A 17,656-nucleotide genomic window follows, 5' to 3' on the forward strand; every position below is an offset into this window, starting at 1 on the left:
CCCTAAAGGTGGTAGCAGTGAGGCCTTGGCAGGGTGGTGGGCAGGAGCTCTGGTAACCTAGGCTACTTGCCCTGGCGCCTGCTGCCCTTGAACGAGAGGGAGTCCACAAGTCTATATCAGGGCCCGCCCTTGTTCTGGCCAGGGGACCCAGGGTGGGTTGATCCAAAGCTACTGCCCAAGGTCCTGCTCCTGTTGGCCCTTGGGCACCATCTGCGCTGGCTTCCAGTTCAGCCTCTTTGTTGGTTACTGGAGCGAGCTGAGGCCCAGAGAAGGGCAGAGAGTGCCCCAAGGGTCACACAGCAGGCGGTGAGTCCTCCCTGCTGCTGAGGAGGGGCTGACTCCTCCAGGGATCCCAGGAGGCCAGAGAGAGAGGCTGCACCTCCAAAAACACAAATCCCAGCAACCTCAAGCCTCTGTGCCCTGGGCAGGACAGGGAAGCCCCAATTCATTACCAAGATGGAAAATGACACTTCCCACGCTCTTCCTCAGGAGAGGGGTTGATTTATGATTGCACCAGGGCCTGGGACATTCGTCAGCGCGGCGCAGCGTGCACGCCGTCTGCGGGGGCATTAATAGCCATGTTATTAGCCACCGGTGTGAAAGATGCCCTGCGGATGGGCTATTTGCTGTTATTTATTATAAAAGTGCGCCAGCCCGACAGCAGGGCCGCGAGCGTGCCTGAGCCGGAGCTGGGCTGGCTGCTTCTCTCCCAGTGCCCAGCCCTGGTCCCTACTGCCCCTCTAGTCCCTAGGAGGGCTCGGGGGTCATTCCCAGGCTGAAGCCAAGCTAGAGGGGAGCAGCTGCTGTCCCCCAGGCCTGCTGCCATGAAAGGTCTGCTCAGTGGCTCTGTGCAAAGGGAGGCAAGAAACAAACGCTCTGGGCAGACAGACCTGGGTTGGGGCCTGGCCCTCTGGTTGTGAGCATGTGACCTTGGACAGGTCTGCCCCTCCCTGTATGCCTCCCCTTTCTGCACTGGGGATGCAGCCTGTCCCCTCCACACAGGCTGTGGCCAGCTGGAGAGAGCATTCTATGACGTGCCCAACACTCAGGCACCCAGCCCTGCCAGCTACTCCTAATGCTAAGAGGCGTGACCCCACAGGCATGAGTGACCCCACAGGCGTGAGTGACCCCACAGGCTTGAGGGGCTGCAGACCTGCTGGTGGAGAAGAGCGGCTCCCGTGAGGCCCTGCTGGAGTTGAGACACTGTTCCCCAGCATCCTCCCTGTGCCAAACCCCTGGGAAAGGGTTACAGTTGGGTGCCAAGGCCCCAGGAGGTGGGCGGGGAGGCTGCCCACAGCTGCGGGAGGGCTCTGTCTCCACCCTGAGCCTGTCTCTTCCATGCAGGGCCTCAGATTTTCCTCATCTGCAAAAAGCAGACAATCGCTGGGGTCCTTTATCTCATGATTCCAGGGTCCTGAGTGGTGGGTTCCATCCGTGAGTGTATCTGTGGGGTGGGCGGGAGGGGAAAAGGCCCTCTGTAGGAAAGTGAGGATCACCTCTGATAGTTGGAGACAGAAAGGCAGTTGGGCAGTGCCAGGCCAGCATCCATATCAGTGGGGGTGAGGAGGGATGGCCAAGAGTCTCCCTTTGGGGTCAGAGAGGTCCCGCTGGGCAGCTGAGACAGGCGGTAGGAGACCTGGGAAGGGGAGAGCTCCAGACATCGAGTCTGAGGCCTGGGTTTGTGGCCACCCCTCTGCCATCTGCTGCACAATCCAGACCTTTCCCTTTGCCTCTTTGGGCTGCTGTGGTGAGGGCACCCTGGGTCACCATGACGTCCTGGGGTGGGCTGTAGGAAGGCCAGCCTCCCTCTTCTCTACCACCCAGCCCTGGGTCTAGGTTCAGGGGCCTCCCTTTTGGTGGCCTTGTTCATTCATTCATCAGATGTTTACTGAGCACTTTCTGTGCCAGGCTCCATGCCAGGCACAAGGCAGACCATGTCCTAACTATAGGAGTTTACATTCTAAGGGGAGGAGACAATCCATAAACTCATGATAAATAAATAGGGAGGGTCCCACTGGGAGAAGGGCCTGCCTCCTGCCTTGTCAGGGTTGTTCTCAGCCCCTGAGAGGCCCTGCCCTCAGAGCCCAGTGCCAAGCCTCTGATCTAGGATCAGTGAGTGTTGCCCATCACCAGCCTTTACTGGTCACACCGCTCCTCTCCAGGCTCTCTGCTGTGGCCCAGGATCCTAAAGGAGGCTGAGGAGAGAAGCAGTGCAGAGCCCGCAGCCTCAGTCCTGTTCTGGAGGACTGTCCCCAGCCCTGCTGGTGCTGCCTCTCTTCCTTTTCCTCATCCCCCAAAATAAAGACCTTTAGCCCCTCTCCTTCCCTCTGAAATTCCACTGGGCTTTCTTTTATTTATTTTATTTATTTTTTTTTTTGAGATAGGGTCTTACTCTGTCACTCGGGCTGGAGTGCAGTGGCACGATCTCTCGGCTCACTGCAACCTCCGCCTCCCAGGTTTAAGTGAATCTCCTGCCTCAGCCTCCCAAGTAGCTGGGATTACAGGCATGCACCACCATGCCCAGCTAATTTTTGTATTTTTAGTAGAGACAGAGTTTCGCCATGTTGACCAGGCTGGTTTTGAACTCCTGACCTCAGGTGATCCACCTGCCTCAGCCTCCCAAAGTGCTGGGATTACAATGAGCCACCTTGCCCAGCCCACTGGGCTTTCTTTTTCCTTTCCGTAAAGGAATTAAGTCTCAGTTTAGGCAGCTTTACTTTAATGGACACAGACAGACAGAAATATCAGGTGTAGGAGCATCTTATTAAATAATGCCGAGAGAGAAAGGAACAAAATTACACGTGTCTCCTTTCATCCCCCCACCCCCTCCTGGCCTTGAATGGTTTAATATCGAACACTGTTATCAATATAATTAACCTCCTAAGACACAATTCTAAAGTCCTGTTTTTTTAAAAGCGATTTACATTCTCTGAAGTTCAGGACATCCCGCCGCCTGGCACCAGCGCCGCCCAGCCGGCCTATGTGGTTAGGTGTATTTATAGTGGATTTGCATACCTGTCTTCAATTACCGCCAGTGATAACAGCTGATGCATAATGCATGCAGCATGAAATTAGAAAAATAATTAACTTTAGGTTTTAAAAGAATTCCCGCCCCAGCCCCCATGCATCACAAGTTCTAAATGATAACAGTGGATGGGATCCAGGAGCAAAGCTGTTCAGGGTGATGGGTGTGGCTGGCTGGCACCCTGCCCTGGCGGGAGCTGGGGTTAAAAGGTCCTTGAGGGTCATGGCATCTAGTCCCTGTCCTAAGGAGATGCCTCTGGTGGGTCTGCAGTCCCTGGGGCATCTGCCTGAACTAGGGCTTGGAAAAGCCCCACTCACACGACTCAAGGCTCCCCTCCCTTCCTGCAGTTCATGTCTGGGGCTCGGGGAAGAATGGCTCGTTGCTAGTAATGGTAATAGTTCCCTCATTCTGAAAACGACTCTGCTAAACATTGAAAGTAACCTTATTTTATCTTCACAAAAGCCCAGGGAAGTAGATCGTTTATGGTCAGATAGACTTGAGACCCCTGTAATCCCAGCACTTTGGGAGGCCGAGGCGGGCAGATCACCTGAGGTCGGGAGTTAGTGACCAGCCTGACCAACATGGAGAAACCCCGTCTCAACTAAAAATACAAAATTAGTGGGGCGTGGTGGTGCATGCCTGTAATCACAGCTACGCGGGAGGCTGAGGCAGAAGAATCGCCTGAACCCAGGAGGCAGAGGTTGCGGTGAGCCGAGATCGTACCATTGCACTCCAGCCTGGGCAACAAGAGCGAAACTCTGTCTCAAAAAAAAAAAAAAAAAAAAAAAGACTTGAGACCCAGGGCCACCCCACAGTAGGCTAAGCAGCTTGGTTGAGCCAGGCAGACCACTGGCTACTTGCCTTCACAGGAAAGGGGCTTCCTGGCGAGGAGGGGAGCTCTCCCTGGGTCTCCCTGAGCACCAGGAAGCAGCGGCCTGCCCTGTCTACCTCCTGGCCCTCTTCCCTCTGTCTTATTTGCAGTTGAGCCCCCAGGAAGGTGGGGTCTTTCATTAATTTAAACAAAGGTTTGCTGAAGCCCCATCACAGAGCTGGAGATGATTGTGCCTTAGTAGGGCTTCCTGTCTAGTGGGAGGTGGGACTGGGGTCCCACTGGCCTTTCCCGCTCTGGGGCTGAGAAACTGCTTCTGCCCGTAGTCTGCCTGCACAGCATTCTCAGTGAGGAATTGAAGGCATGGCAAGGTTTAGGGGAGACACATGAATTATTGCTGAAGGGAGGGACTGGCAGGGGAAAGACACCTGCAAGGGACCCCACGTGGGGGCTGGGAAGTGGGGGAAAAGCCAAAGGACCCCAGGGTCTGCAGCAGCCACACACCAGTGCCAGGCCACACACCAGTGCCAGGCCACATGGGCAGCCAGATTCCTAAGGACAGCGGCAGGCAGGTGGGCAGGAAGGAGGCTGAGGGGCAAGTGGGGGTGGGGGAGACGTGACCAGCATCCATGCACGTGAGCATGTGCTTGTCTTTCCTACATACAGAGTTTACATGCAGGACACTTCCTCTCCCCGCCTGGCCCTGCCTGAGATGCCCCCATCCCAGGGATGGGGCAGGTGAAAGAGGAGACGTGGGAGTGAGGCCAGACAGGGATGGGGGGCTATTTCCTTGCTGGCTTCCAGAAGCTCCTGGGACATGCCTGTGAATAGAAAATAGCACCCCCAGGTTCCATGAGGGCCAGGAGCCAGCAACAGGGTCCCCAGCAAAGGCTGAGCAGCAGACAGTGGGCCATAAGCCACCACGAGGGGTGGGGAAGAAGTTTGGTGTCACTGACTTATAAAGGCTTTGCAGTTGGGTGTAGACGCCCACACTCAGCTTCCCTACTGCTCCCCCAGACCTGGGAAACCCGGGAGGCTGCCGGCCTCTCCCCACTCATGACACTGGGCAGCAGCTCCACAAAGGGTCTAATGCACCGTGAGCACAGCTTCTGGGGAGGGCTGCAGAGGGGGTGGAAAGGGGAGGGACAGAAGCCTCAGGACTTCTCAGGGGTGGGAGTGAGTGTGGCGTGGAGGAGGTAGGGAACTATTTCTGGCCACTGGATGACCTGGTGATGAAGGCCCATTTAAAACCCTCTTACCTCCCCGGACTCCTCCACCCTGCCCCCAGCCTGGAGGGCCTCCCATGGGAGGCTGGTGTGGCCCCACAGGAGGGGATGGTTGATGGCCCCATCCACCAGCTCTGTGCGGCCCAGACATAGGGTCAAGGCTGCCAGCATGGCTTGGGGGAGGGGCAGGGTTGCACCCACACAGTTTGAGGTGGGCAGGGGGCAACATCTCAGCTTCACAGAGGCTGATAAGGGGTCAGCCTGTCCGGAAGGCACAGCAGGAGCAGGGGAGTAGAGAACGGGCCACTGGAGCGTGGAGGACAGAGACGGGCAGCTACTGCAGAAGCTAGGCCGTGTGTCTGGGGAGGCAGAGACTTGGGGCAGCTTTTAAACTGGATACGTCGGGGGCATCCAGATCACACTCAGGAGGGGGTACTCTGCACATATAATGTCAGTGAATCCTGAATTGTAAGTTCCCATGTAAGGGCCCCTATTATGACCACATTTATAGATGAGGAAATCAAACCTCAGAGAGGGCAAGCAGCTTGCTCAAAATAACACAGCCTGAGGCCCGGCATGGTGGCTCACGCCTATAATCTCAGCACTTTGGGATGCTGAAGTGGGCAGATTGCTTGAGCCTAGGAGTTCAAGACCAGCCTGGGCAACATAGCAAAACCCCAACTCTGCAAAAAATACAAAAATTAGCTGGGTGTGGTGGTGCAGCATGTGGTCCCACCTCTGCAGGAGGCTGAGGTGGGAGGATCACCTGAGCATGGGGAGGTCGAGGCTGCAGTGAGCCGTGATCGAGCCACTGCATTCCAGACTGGGTGACAGAGCGAGACTCTGTCTCAGAAAAAAAAAAAAAAAAGAAAGAAATCATACGACCTGCAAGTGGCAGAGGCAGGATTTGAACCCAGGCCTCTCTGTCCTGGAGGTTGGCAGGGGACAACGACTGATAGAGCCAAGAATAATGCCAAGAATAATGCCCCAGGGCCCCCAGCTAAGCGGAGGAGTCCTGGACACCTACAGCCTGAGCCATCCCACTGCTCCCTTCGCCCACCCCCGTGGCCTGCCAAGGATCCGGCTGTCAGTCATGGAGCTGGCAGGTCATAACTCACACCACGCTGAAGTCTGAGGGATCCACGCAAGGGCGACAAGCGATCCCATAAAAGATGGGCGATTTACCAGGTTTAATTTGATGGCCACATAAACTATGAAACACACAACAAGGGAATAAAAAGGCAAGGAGGCACCCAGGCAATTAGAGATTCCTCTGGTGAGGCGTGCTATCTTCCTCCCCACCCCCAGGTCCCGCCCTACTTTCCTGGAGCCAGAGGGCTCAGCCTCGGGCTGGCCTTGGGGAGGGGGGCGGCAGGGGAGCCTTTGGCCAAGATGGATGAGGCCCACAGACAGTGGAGCGGAAAGGCCTTGGGTCCCTGCCTCCCAAATGCTTCTTGGTTATCCATCAAGCATCTCTGAAAGGTGCAATTTAGACTCTATTATGATGCTGAGGCCTCTGAAGGCTGAGGACTGTGGCCATGAGCTGAGCGGGCGCTGGGAACAGATGTCCATACCAGGGAATGCGGTGGCTTGCCTTGGCTTTGGCCTTAACAAGTTTGCCCCCTACTTAGGGCACTGCTCAGGAACAGCTGAGTACAAAGGCCACCTGTATCCCTTGTGCCAGAACTCAGCAGCCAACAGACCAGGTTGGGGGTAATCCTCCAGCCAGATGCTGGGGGCCCCCTGGCAGAGGTGCTCCTAGACTCAGACTTGACCCTGGAGACTGAGGCAAAGTGACCTGTGAGCTGGCCTGTGTCTTCCTGTCTCTAGCATTGCCCTGTGCTACCTACCTGCTCATAAGTGGCTTGAGGCAGGACCTCCGGCTCCATAACCTTCACGAGCCTGGCTCAGTGCAGAAGGGACAGACGTGCAGTGGGAAATCTGGGCTGGCTGTGACCTTGGCTGGGCCCCTCATGTCTCTGAGTCTCAGGCTGCTGGGCTGTGAAATGAGGGCTGTGGACCTGTGTGTAGGCGGCAACCTCTGCACCCTTGCCTGTGAAGGGCGGTGGGTGAGGTCTGGCCAGAGAGGTCACCCCACCACCTAGGCTTTTCCTGATCCTCTGGAGGCTGATGTGTCTAGCTCTGCATGCTGTCCTGGCTTCAAGCCCATCCTTTCCCATGATCTGGGCCAGTGTCCTTCCCAGTCCCCAATGTAATGAAAGGTGAGGTGGTCAGATAAGGGTCAGAGCAGCCTGGGATGGCCCTGGGCAAAGGAAGCAGGAGGCTCACAGGAGAGTGGGCATCTCCATGAAGGTCTGAGAATGCTCAGCCTGGGCTGCAGGACTGTGTCTGGGCTGGCCAGGGACTCACAGCCCTCAGCAGTGTGGAGTCAAGCACTGAGGTCCTGCAGCCACACAGCCCTGGGGTGGAATCCAGACCCCACCTCCTCCTGCCAGGGGAGGGCTCCTGTTCTCTCATCTACAGAACGAGTCCATCACAGTTTCTCCTTTGAAATCTTTAGTGAGCATCTGCCACGTGGGAAACACCATGAATAAGATGCACAAATCCCTGCCCTTGTAGAGCGTACCTTCTAGTGGGGAGACAGACAATAAAAACAAAAAAGGGCCAGGCACTGTGGCTCACCTGTAATCCCAGTACTTTGAGAGGCCCAGGGAGGTGGATCACGAGGTCAAGAGATCAAGACCATCCTGGCCAACATGGTGAGACCCCCGTCTCTACTAAAAATACAAAAAATTAGCTGGGCATGGTGGTGCGCACCTGTAGTCCCAGCTACTCAGGAGGCTGAAGCAGGAGGATCGCTTGAACCTGGGAGGCGGAGGTTGTAGTGACCCAAGATTGCTCCACTGCACTCCCACCTGGTGACAGGGCAAGACTCCATCTCAAAAAGCAAAACAAGACAAAACAAAACAAAAAAGTTAAAACACGTAGTGTGTTAGTTGGTGGTAAATACTATAGGCAAGCAAGTAACTGAGAGGAGTATCTGGGAGTTATAATTCTCGATAGGGTGCCCAGGAAAGGCCTCACTGGAAGGAGATGCAGGCGTGGATCTGGGGATGAGCTGTCTGGGCAGAGAGCACAGCACGTGCAAGGGCCCTGGGGATACTAGGGGGTGCCTGGCTGCTGCAGTCAGTGAGAGGGGAATGGGGTGGACAAGGCCAACGGGGGTGCCACATAGGATTGCACAGGGCCTTAGCAGCCACCTTGATGACTGTGGTGGCTGCCTGGGCAGAGACCCTGTAAGTGTGAAGGGAACGTTTGAGTGTGCAGGGGTGAGTGGCAGAGACATTCACCACGGCAGGGCCCATTCTGTCATCGGGTGGTCACTGATGCAAAGCCATGCTTGGCCACAGTCCCTGCCCTGGCAGTTTGGTGACATGAAAACACCAGTCACCAAATGGTGTGACCTGCAACCCACAGAGTGCTGCAAGCCTCAAGATTGCCAAGATTCTGGCCTCCTCCCTAGATGGCCTGGGTTCCTCATACCTGGTTCTCAAGTAGTCTTGAGTAAGCTAACATCTCTGAGCTTCAATTTTCTCATCTGTTAAATGGGATTAAGGGCACAGACCTCATGTTTGTTGGGAGGGTTAAATGACTTAAATATTAGGAAAGTTCTCAGCAAAGTCTTTATTATAGTGTGAACTATCATCCATCCCATCAGAATGGAATCCCAAGTGGCTACAACAGGGCCTGGAATATAGTAGATGCTCAATAAAGCTCTGTTGGATGCATGATAGATGGATGGATGGATGGATGGATGGATGGATGGATGGATGGACAGGTGCATGTGTGAATGGACAGGTTGATGCATGGATGGATGGATGGATGGATGGATGGATGGATGGACAGGTGGATGCATGGATTGATGCATATATGGATGGATGGATGGATGGATGGATGGATGGATGGATGGATGGTTGGATGGATGGATAATTGGATGGATGGATGGACAGGTGGATGCATGGATGGATGGATGGATGGACAGGTGGATGCATGGATAGCATGGATGGATGGATGGTTAGGTGGATGGATGGATGGACAGGTGGATGCATGGATTGATACATGGATGATGGATGGATGGATGGACGGACAGGTAAATGCATGATGGATGGATGGACAGGTGCATGCATGATGGATGAATGGACAGGTGGACGCATGGATGGATGGATGGATGGATGGATGGATGGACAGGTGGATGCATGGATTGATGCACAGATGGATGGATGGATGGATGGATGATTGGATGGATGGATAATTGGATGGATGAATGGACAGGTGGATGCACGGATGGATGGATGGATGGACAGGTGGATGCATGGGTTGATGCATGGATGGATGGATGGATGGATGGATGGATGGATGGATGGACAGGTGGATGCATGGATGGATGCAAGGACTGGTGCATGCCTGAATGGATGAATGAACAGGTGGATGGATGCATGGATGCCTGGATGGATGGATGGTTAGATGGATGGATGAATGGACAGATGGATGCATGGATGAATGGATGGTTAGGTGGGTGGGTGGATGGATGGATGGATGGATGGATGGATAGGTGGATGCATGGATTGATACATGGATGATGGATGGATGGACAGACAATAGATACATGATGGATGGATGGTGGACAGATGGATGGATGGATGGACAGGTGCATGCATGAATGGATGGATGGGTGAATGGACAGGTGGATGCATGGATGGATGGAGGGATGGTTGAATGGATGGATGAATGGATGGATGGATGGATGGAGGGATGGTTGAATGGATGGATGGATGGATGAATGGATGGATGGATGGACAGGTGGATGTATGGATTGATACATGCATGGATGGATGGATGGATGGACAGGTAGATGCATGATGGAAGGATGGTGGACAGATGGATGGATGGATGGACAGGTGCATGCATGAATGGATGGATGGATGAATGGACAGGTGGATAGATGGATGGATGGACAGGTAGATGCATGGACTGATACATGGATGGATGGATGAATGGATGGATGGATGGACAGGTCCATGCATGAATTGATGGATGGATGAATGTACAGGTGGATGGATGGTAGGTGAGTGGACAGATGGATGGGCAGAGCAGAGGGAAGCTTTATCTGGGGCCTCAGGAAAACCTAGCAGAGGAGGTAACATTTGAGCTGGGTCCTGCAAGAGTAGCTTGCTCGATGGAAAGAAAAAGCAGCTCAGGAATAGAGAAGGACAGAGAAGACAGAAAGTTTGGCCTGGTTGAGTAACAGAGATGTTCAGTCCCTGAGGCATGAAAGTAAGGTCCCTGCTGGCTCAGTGAGCAGGTGCCGGCTCTGCTCTGCACACCAGGGCTGCCCTCCCAGGCTGGGACTTCAGGTTCCGAGAGGCCATCATGTCCCATCATTGAAAAGCCTCCGTGAACCCAGTGTTTTACAGCAGACTTTTGCTGGCTTCATGAAGACACCTTCCTCACTGAGACTGAAAGATAATTTCTCTTTAATTGATTTTTTTACCACTATGAACAGTAAAATAATATAAGAAAAATCTATGCTGCAATTTTTCCATTTGTGAAATCCAAAATTACACCTTGCAGCCAATTCCCTCAGAGTACAGACACGACGCCTCCCTCCTTTTATTTGTCTCATTCCTTTAAGTGCAAGAAAACAGACCACTTTTTTTTTTTTTGAATAGCTGAAAGTTTATGATTTGAGAAAGGGGCAAGGTGTGGGACAATTTCCCACACAACTCGGAACCCAGGGCCAGGGAGGCACCTCTGATGAAAAGAGATTTCTGTAAATACATGAGAAAGTGATTCTGTTGACACCTCATTCTTCTGTCTGTAGAATGTACGAGTGACAACAGGACATGTTGTTTTAACACCAGACAATGAAGCTCCCTGCTCTCCACTCCTCGCCAGTGATGGCACTGACAGCTTCGTTCCCACAGGTTCTGGCGACGCCCCCCCTTTTGAGCTCCTGGGCCTTCCAGAAACAAGCTTTCCTTTCGAACCCTGGGTCCGAGCCAGACAGCAATGCGTGCTCCTCGTGCAGTGCCAGGGAAACAGCAGCTATGAATCCATAAAACACGCCCTAAATCCATCCCATCCATATTGACTGGTACCTTTAGCGTTGGCCATAAAGTGGCTTTGTGTGAAGTCTTGAGAGAAGAAACCAAACCTGCTGCATGGCTCTCACTAAATTAACCTCCCCGAGGCTCTGGATCACATTCCAGGAGGGCCGCGGCAGCACGGGTCTCATTAATGCGCAGCCTGTTGGCTCCTGATAAGATTTAACGTTAGCCAGATGTTGTTAGAGTCCGACCTCGGCGGGAGCAATCACCTGCGGCATAAACCTGGCACAAAGGCCGCTCCTCCAGCTTGACCTCACCCTGCAGGACCGGATTTCGGTCACCCCTTGGTACAGGCTGGCAGGTGGGAGGGAATGCACGATTCACTCCTGGGGTCGCTGTCGCCGCCTCCCTCTCACTGCCCCTGTCCTGTGCTCCTTGCAGGTATTCAGGCTCCAGGCCAGGTGGGGCCGGACGCCCCCAGCCATCCACCATGGTGGTGGCACACCCCACCGCCACTGCCACCACCACGCCCACTGCCACTGTCACGGCCACCGTCGTGATGACCACGGCCACCATGGACCTGCGGGACTGGCTGTTCCTCTGCTACGGGCTCATTGCCTTCCTGACGGAGGTCATCGACAGCACCACCTGCCCCTCAGTGTGCCGCTGCGACAACGGCTTCATCTACTGCAACGACCGGGGACTCACATCCATCCCCGCAGATATCCCTGATGACGCCACCACCCTCTACCTGCAGAACAACCAGATCAACAACGCCGGCATCCCCCAGGACCTCAAGACCAAGGTCAACGTGCAGGTCATCTATCTATACGAGAATGACCTGGATGAGTTCCCCATCAACCTGCCCCGCTCCCTCCGGGAGCTGCACCTGCAGGACAACAACGTGCGCACCATCGCCAGGGACTCGCTGGCCCGCATCCCGCTGCTGGAGAAGCTGCACCTGGATGACAACTCCGTGTCCACCGTCAGCATTGAGGAGGACGCCTTCGCCGACAGCAAACAGCTCAAGCTGCTCTTCCTGAGCCGGAACCACCTGAGCAGCATCCCCTCGGGGCTGCCGCACACGCTGGAGGAGCTGCGGCTGGACGACAACCGCATCTCCACCATCCCGCTGCATGCCTTCAAGGGCCTCAACAGCCTGCGGCGCCTGGTGCTGGACGGTAACCTGCTGGCCAACCAGCGCATCGCTGACGACACCTTCAGCCGCCTACAGAATCTCACAGAGCTCTCGCTGGTGCGCAATTCGCTGGCCGCGCCACCCCTCAACCTGCCCAGCGCCCACCTGCAGAAGCTCTACCTGCAGGACAATGCCATCAGCCACATCCCCTACAACACGCTGGCCAAGATGCGTGAGCTGGAGCGGCTGGACCTGTCCAACAACAACCTGACCACGCTGCCCCGCGGCCTGTTCGACGACCTGGGGAACCTGGCCCAGCTGCTGCTCAGGAACAACCCTTGGTTTTGCGGCTGCAACCTCATGTGGCTGCGGGACTGGGTGAAGGCACGGGCGGCTGTGGTCAACGTGCGGGGCCTCATGTGCCAGGGCCCTGAGAAGGTCCGGGGCATGGCCATCAAGGACATTACCAGCGAGATGGACGAGTGTTTTGAGACGGGGCCGCAGGGCGGCGTGGCCAACGCGGCCGCCAAGACCACGGCCAGCAACCACGCCTCTGCCACCACGCCCCAGGGTTCCCTGTTTACCCTCAAGGCCAAAAGGCCAGGGCTGCGCCTCCCCGACTCCAACATTGACTACCCCATGGCCACGGGCGATGGCGCCAAGACCCTGGCCATCCACGTGAAGGCCCTGACGGCAGACTCCATCCGCATCACGTGGAAGGCCACGCTCCCCGCCTCCTCTTTCCGGCTCAGTTGGCTGCGCCTGGGCCACAGCCCAGCCGTGGGCTCCATCACGGAGACCTTGGTGCAGGGGGACAAGACAGAGTACCTGCTGACAGCCCTGGAGCCCAAGTCCACCTACATCATCTGCATGGTCACCATGGAGACCGGCAATGCCTACGTAGCTGATGAGACACCCGTGTGTGCCAAGGCAGAGACAGCCGACAGCTACGGCCCTACCACCACACTCAACCAGGAGCAGAACGCTGGCCCCATGGCGAGCCTGCCCCTGGCGGGCATCATCGGCGGGGCAGTGGCTCTGGTCTTCCTCTTCCTGGTCCTGGGGGCCATCTGCTGGTACGTGCACCAGGCTGGCGAGCTGCTGACCCGGGAGAGGGCCTACAACCGGGGCAGCAGGAAAAAGGATGACTATATGGAGTCGGGGACCAAGAAGGACAACTCCATCCTGGAAATCCGTGGCCCTGGGCTGCAGATGCTGCCCATCAACCCGTACCGCGCCAAAGAGGAGTACGTGGTCCACACTATCTTCCCCTCCAACGGCAGCAGCCTCTGCAAGGCCACACACACCATTGGCTACGGCACCACGCGGGGCTACCGGGACGGCGGCATCCCCGACATAGATTACTCCTACACATGATGCCCGCCCACCTGGGCTGCCCTGCCTCAGCCCCAGCTGCCCTGGCGTGGCCACGTGGCTTTGCCCAGCCTGCTGCAATCCAAGAGAGCAAGGAAGAGAAATTCCACGGGTGACTTTCCTCCACAGAAAGCAAAGTTTGGGGAGGGCTGACGATTTTGTAGAACACAACAGTGACAATTTTTTTTAAAAGAATAGAAGGCAGGAGGGGGAATTCGACATTGTTGAAGACATAATTTATACCGAGTTATGCCAGTTGGGGAGGGAAGGACTAAAAATAATATTGCAGGCAGGGCTGGGTTGGGTTTTGTTTTTTTTTTTTTTTCCCCCTGAACTGGAAGGATACTACCTGTACAACATCTGTGGACACCTCATGCTCTGTTCAGGGCCATCACAAAGGAACCGCCAGGGAGAAGCAGCCGGCTCTCAAAGCTCCCACGCAGCTCTCCCGCCGCTGGCCACTCGCTGGCGACCCGATGGAAGGTTTTCAGGCTCCTCACAAAGGAGAGAGGGAAGAAAAGATCTTTTGCCCTGGAGATATGGTCCTGAAATCTCTCCCCTGGCTTATTCCATACCATTTCCCTTGCAGATTTGCAGAAACATGGCGTCTTTCACTGCATTCTTTGAACAATCATGTAGTCGATTAAAAAAAAAAAACAAACTTCTTTTTCCTAGGCTGAAGCCCTCTTCAGTTCCATGCACCACGCTCCGCAGAAGCCCCGGCGGAAGCCGTAGCTTTCCCTGCCACCTGGAGGTGCATCTGTCTGCCTGTCTATCCCTGTCACAGTGTCTCTAAGTACAGATGGGTAGATAGAGCCACATGCACGGTCCTTACCGTTCTTCTTGGGTCAGTTCTTACCATTTCCTGAACAATAGAATTGCGAAAGTGTTGCTTTCTCCTAGAAATCCTTGAGTAAGTAGACCATGTGTTGGGGATGGGAGTGAGGTGGGGGAGGAGACTTGGTCTCCAGGGGCTGCTGCTGTTCCTAAAGGCTGAGGTGTGTATGTCTCAGACGGGTGGCTTAGGGAGGCGTCGCAGCTGGGGCTGCCAGTCCCATCCTGGCTCAGCTTGGCCAGCACTGGGCTGCTCTCCTTTCTGATATAGATAAAAGCTTTATTTGATTCCAGTGTCCTCGTCTCCCTCCCCCACCACGTGCAATCACCTTAACAGCTACTTTCTGAGCATTTACCATGTGCTGAATGTTCCCTCCTAGGACGGGTAATTAGCACAGGGATTTTTTTTTTAAATATCAGCTGATTAGACCTATTGGTTTCCATGGCTGCTCAAACAAAGCCCAGAAAAAGACACAAAAATTCTCGAAAAAGCCCTGGGTGATGGCAGTCCCTCCCTGAATGTAGAAAACTCAGCTGGGCCCACCCCTGGGACTCTTTCTTGAGAGGGAGAGACCAGATCTCTTTCTAAAAATGCCAGCCTCCGAAAGCGCCCTGACTGGGGCCCTCAGAAGAGTTAAGATTTTATTTCCTCCCTCTGGAATCCATGTCGCTATCATTCATTTATCAACTGACAGTGCAGTGTGGTGAGCCATGAGATTAAAACGATGATGAAATAATGACAGCGAATTGGAGGGGGGGAAGAGCGGAGCCTGGGGTTCCGACGTGCCTGCGTCCCAGTACTCAGGGAGCCCGGGTCACCACTGTCACTGTGCCGCTTGTTCTGCGCCAAGGAAAAGGAACGTCAAAGAGGAGATGCTGGTCCGAGGGCAGGAGGATGAGAGGGCTGGAGCGCCTGGTGGTGCTATTTTCAAACGGCCTCCACCACCGTGCGAAAAGCAAAGGCAGAAGCAGCAGCGGGGCAGAGGTTAACGTTAAAAGGCCCGACCGGCGCCTTCAGTGAGGAGATGGGGCTGAAAGGAGCGGACACAACAGCCACGTGGAAAGTGGAAAAATGGGCGCAGGCTCCCAGCACGGCCTTGGGGGGCTAGCCCACGAAATAGGTCCACTCCCCAGCCCTGGGGAACAGCCGAGCAGCGTGGTCACGTTTCACTCGAAACTAGACGTGTTTTTCCTTTTCCTGCCTGAATCATTTTCTCACACAATAAGGTCAAGAGAGAAATTTCCCCAGGCCTTAATGTCAGGTCTGTATAAAAGTCAGCCCCAGGCCGGGCGCGGTGGCTCACGCCTGTAATCCCAGCACTTTGGGAGACTAAGGCAGGTGGATTTTCTGAGGTCAGGAGTTGGAGACCAGCCTGGCCAACATGGTGAAAGTCTGTCTCTCTAAAAATGCAAAAATTAGTCAGGCATGGTGGCAGGCGCCTGTTACCTGGCTACTCGGGAGGCTGAGGCAGGAGAATCGCTTGAACCAGGGAGGCAGAGGCTGCAGTGAACCGAGATTGCGCCACTGCATTCCAGCCTGGGCAAAGAGTGAGACTCCATCTCAAAAAAAAAAAGTAGGCCCTCCCAGTGGACCATGGCCCCCCAGCCCCGAGATGAGCAGAAGGGCCCACCTGGGATGTCTGGGAGGAGAGCGTGCCCGAGGTGTGCCACGTTGGCACAGGGGACAGAAGTCCCAGGTCTCTGCTGATTCTAAAATGAGACCCCCCCCTCCCTGAAGGGCACCACTCTGATCACTGCCTTCCCCCAAGTCCCGCCCATCTGCAACACGGTGCTGCTAGCACACTGTCCCCACCTCACCTAGGTCCCCCTGTCTCCTCTCCCCACCCTAGACAGGTCAGGTCATGCCCTAAGTGGCTAGGAAGGCATCTGGGGACAGCAGGTGGCCCGGACCATGAGAGCTGCCTGGGAAGGTCCTGCTTGGCTGGGGCAGGAGTGCGGGGGACTTAGTGCTAGAGAGCAGGCAGAGCTGGGAGCCAGCCTGTGCCCAGCCACGCCCTCCGAGACAAGGCCTGAGTGATGAGCTTTCCTCCCCTCCTATTGCACAGAGCAGGCCCAGGCAGGCAGGAGCCCTGGCAGCTGCCCCAGAGGAGCTCCTTGGGCCCCAGGACCACGCGAGTCTCCTGTTCCTGGTTCTTGCACTAACTGGGCGAGGGCGGGGCTCGGCCCCTCTTACCAGACCCTGCCTGCCTCATCGTGGGGATCACCCACCCACTGGGGCTCTAAGTGTGGAGGAAGGTGGATGCTCCACCCAGTCAGGGCCCTGGGACCCAGCTCTAGAGCTGACTTTCTCATCTTTTCTGCCCCTTAGCTATCCTGACACCTTCCCAGGGTCCTTTCTGGGCTTTCCCAGAGGAAGCCCCCAAATATCTGCTGTGTCACAGCCCCTCAGCCAGGGAGGGGCCAGAAGCTAGGTCCGTTCTGAAACCCCATCCCCTCTTGGCCCAGCTCCTCCCAGCTGGTCTCATACCACAAGATAGGAGATGTTTCAGGACACCCAGCCTCCCCCACACCTCAGACATGCGTGAGGACACAAGGCCTGGGATGCCAACCCCGGCCTGTCTAAATTCTCCCGGGCTCCCGTGCACAGCCGACATTTCCAAGGGAACGTCCGCAGCTGGGCTGACCCTCACAGCCTCTAAGTAGCCAGAATAACCTCAGCGGCCCCAGCACTGATGAGTACGTTTTGTGGCATTTAAGGCAGGTTTAAAGTTAAAGATAAAAAAAGCCCACGACACTTCTTTGGTTAAGTGGTTTACCCTTCCTGGTAATTAGATGTAGTGATTGGAATCTCTTTTCTATTACATGGCAATTTTCCTTTAAATCTCCCCTAAAAAAAAAAAAAAAGGAAAGGAAAGAAAAGGCAAGGAAGGAGAGAGAGAAGGCGCCAGCAGGCCGGGAATCATTTGCATTTTGCGAATGAGGCCTCTTGTAAGCTCAGCTCAGGCGTGGGGCCCAACGTATGGAATGCTTAAGAGATTACTAAAAATAAAATCTATTAATTAGTCATACTCAATTCCACAGACATGATGTGCATCAAAAGCTCCTTTTCTTCCCTTTTCTCCTTCCCCCTCCCCACGGCCTCCCGCCACAGCCTCCATCTTCTCTAAATAGGCTGGGGCTTGCTCCACGCTAACATGGTGC

The 17,656-nt window shown here is 55.1% G+C and overlaps 2 protein-coding genes across 5 annotated transcripts in view; one reads left to right on the forward strand and one right to left on the reverse strand.

Annotated features, from left to right (window-relative positions):
* FLRT1 (fibronectin leucine rich transmembrane protein 1) overlaps positions 1-14,549 on the forward strand; it is an 83,281-nt gene extending 68,732 nt beyond the window's left edge. For both annotated transcript variants that reach the window (XM_016921131.4, XM_003313041.6), the window contains exon 3: positions 11,590-14,549. In XM_016921131.4, coding sequence (XP_016776620.2) covers positions 11,639-13,663 — 2,025 coding nt within the window. In that variant the 5' untranslated portion in view covers positions 11,590-11,638 and the 3' untranslated portion in view covers positions 13,664-14,549. The remainder of the gene's footprint in view (positions 1-11,589) is intronic.
* MACROD1 (mono-ADP ribosylhydrolase 1) overlaps positions 1-17,656 on the reverse strand; it is a 167,889-nt gene that overhangs the window by 106,734 nt on the left and 43,499 nt on the right. The gene's annotated exons all lie outside the window — the stretch shown is intronic.

This window comes from Pan troglodytes, chromosome 9 (assembly GCF_028858775.2).
Source record: "Pan troglodytes isolate AG18354 chromosome 9, NHGRI_mPanTro3-v2.0_pri, whole genome shotgun sequence".
NCBI classification, from domain to species: Eukaryota; Metazoa; Chordata; class Mammalia; order Primates; family Hominidae; genus Pan; species Pan troglodytes.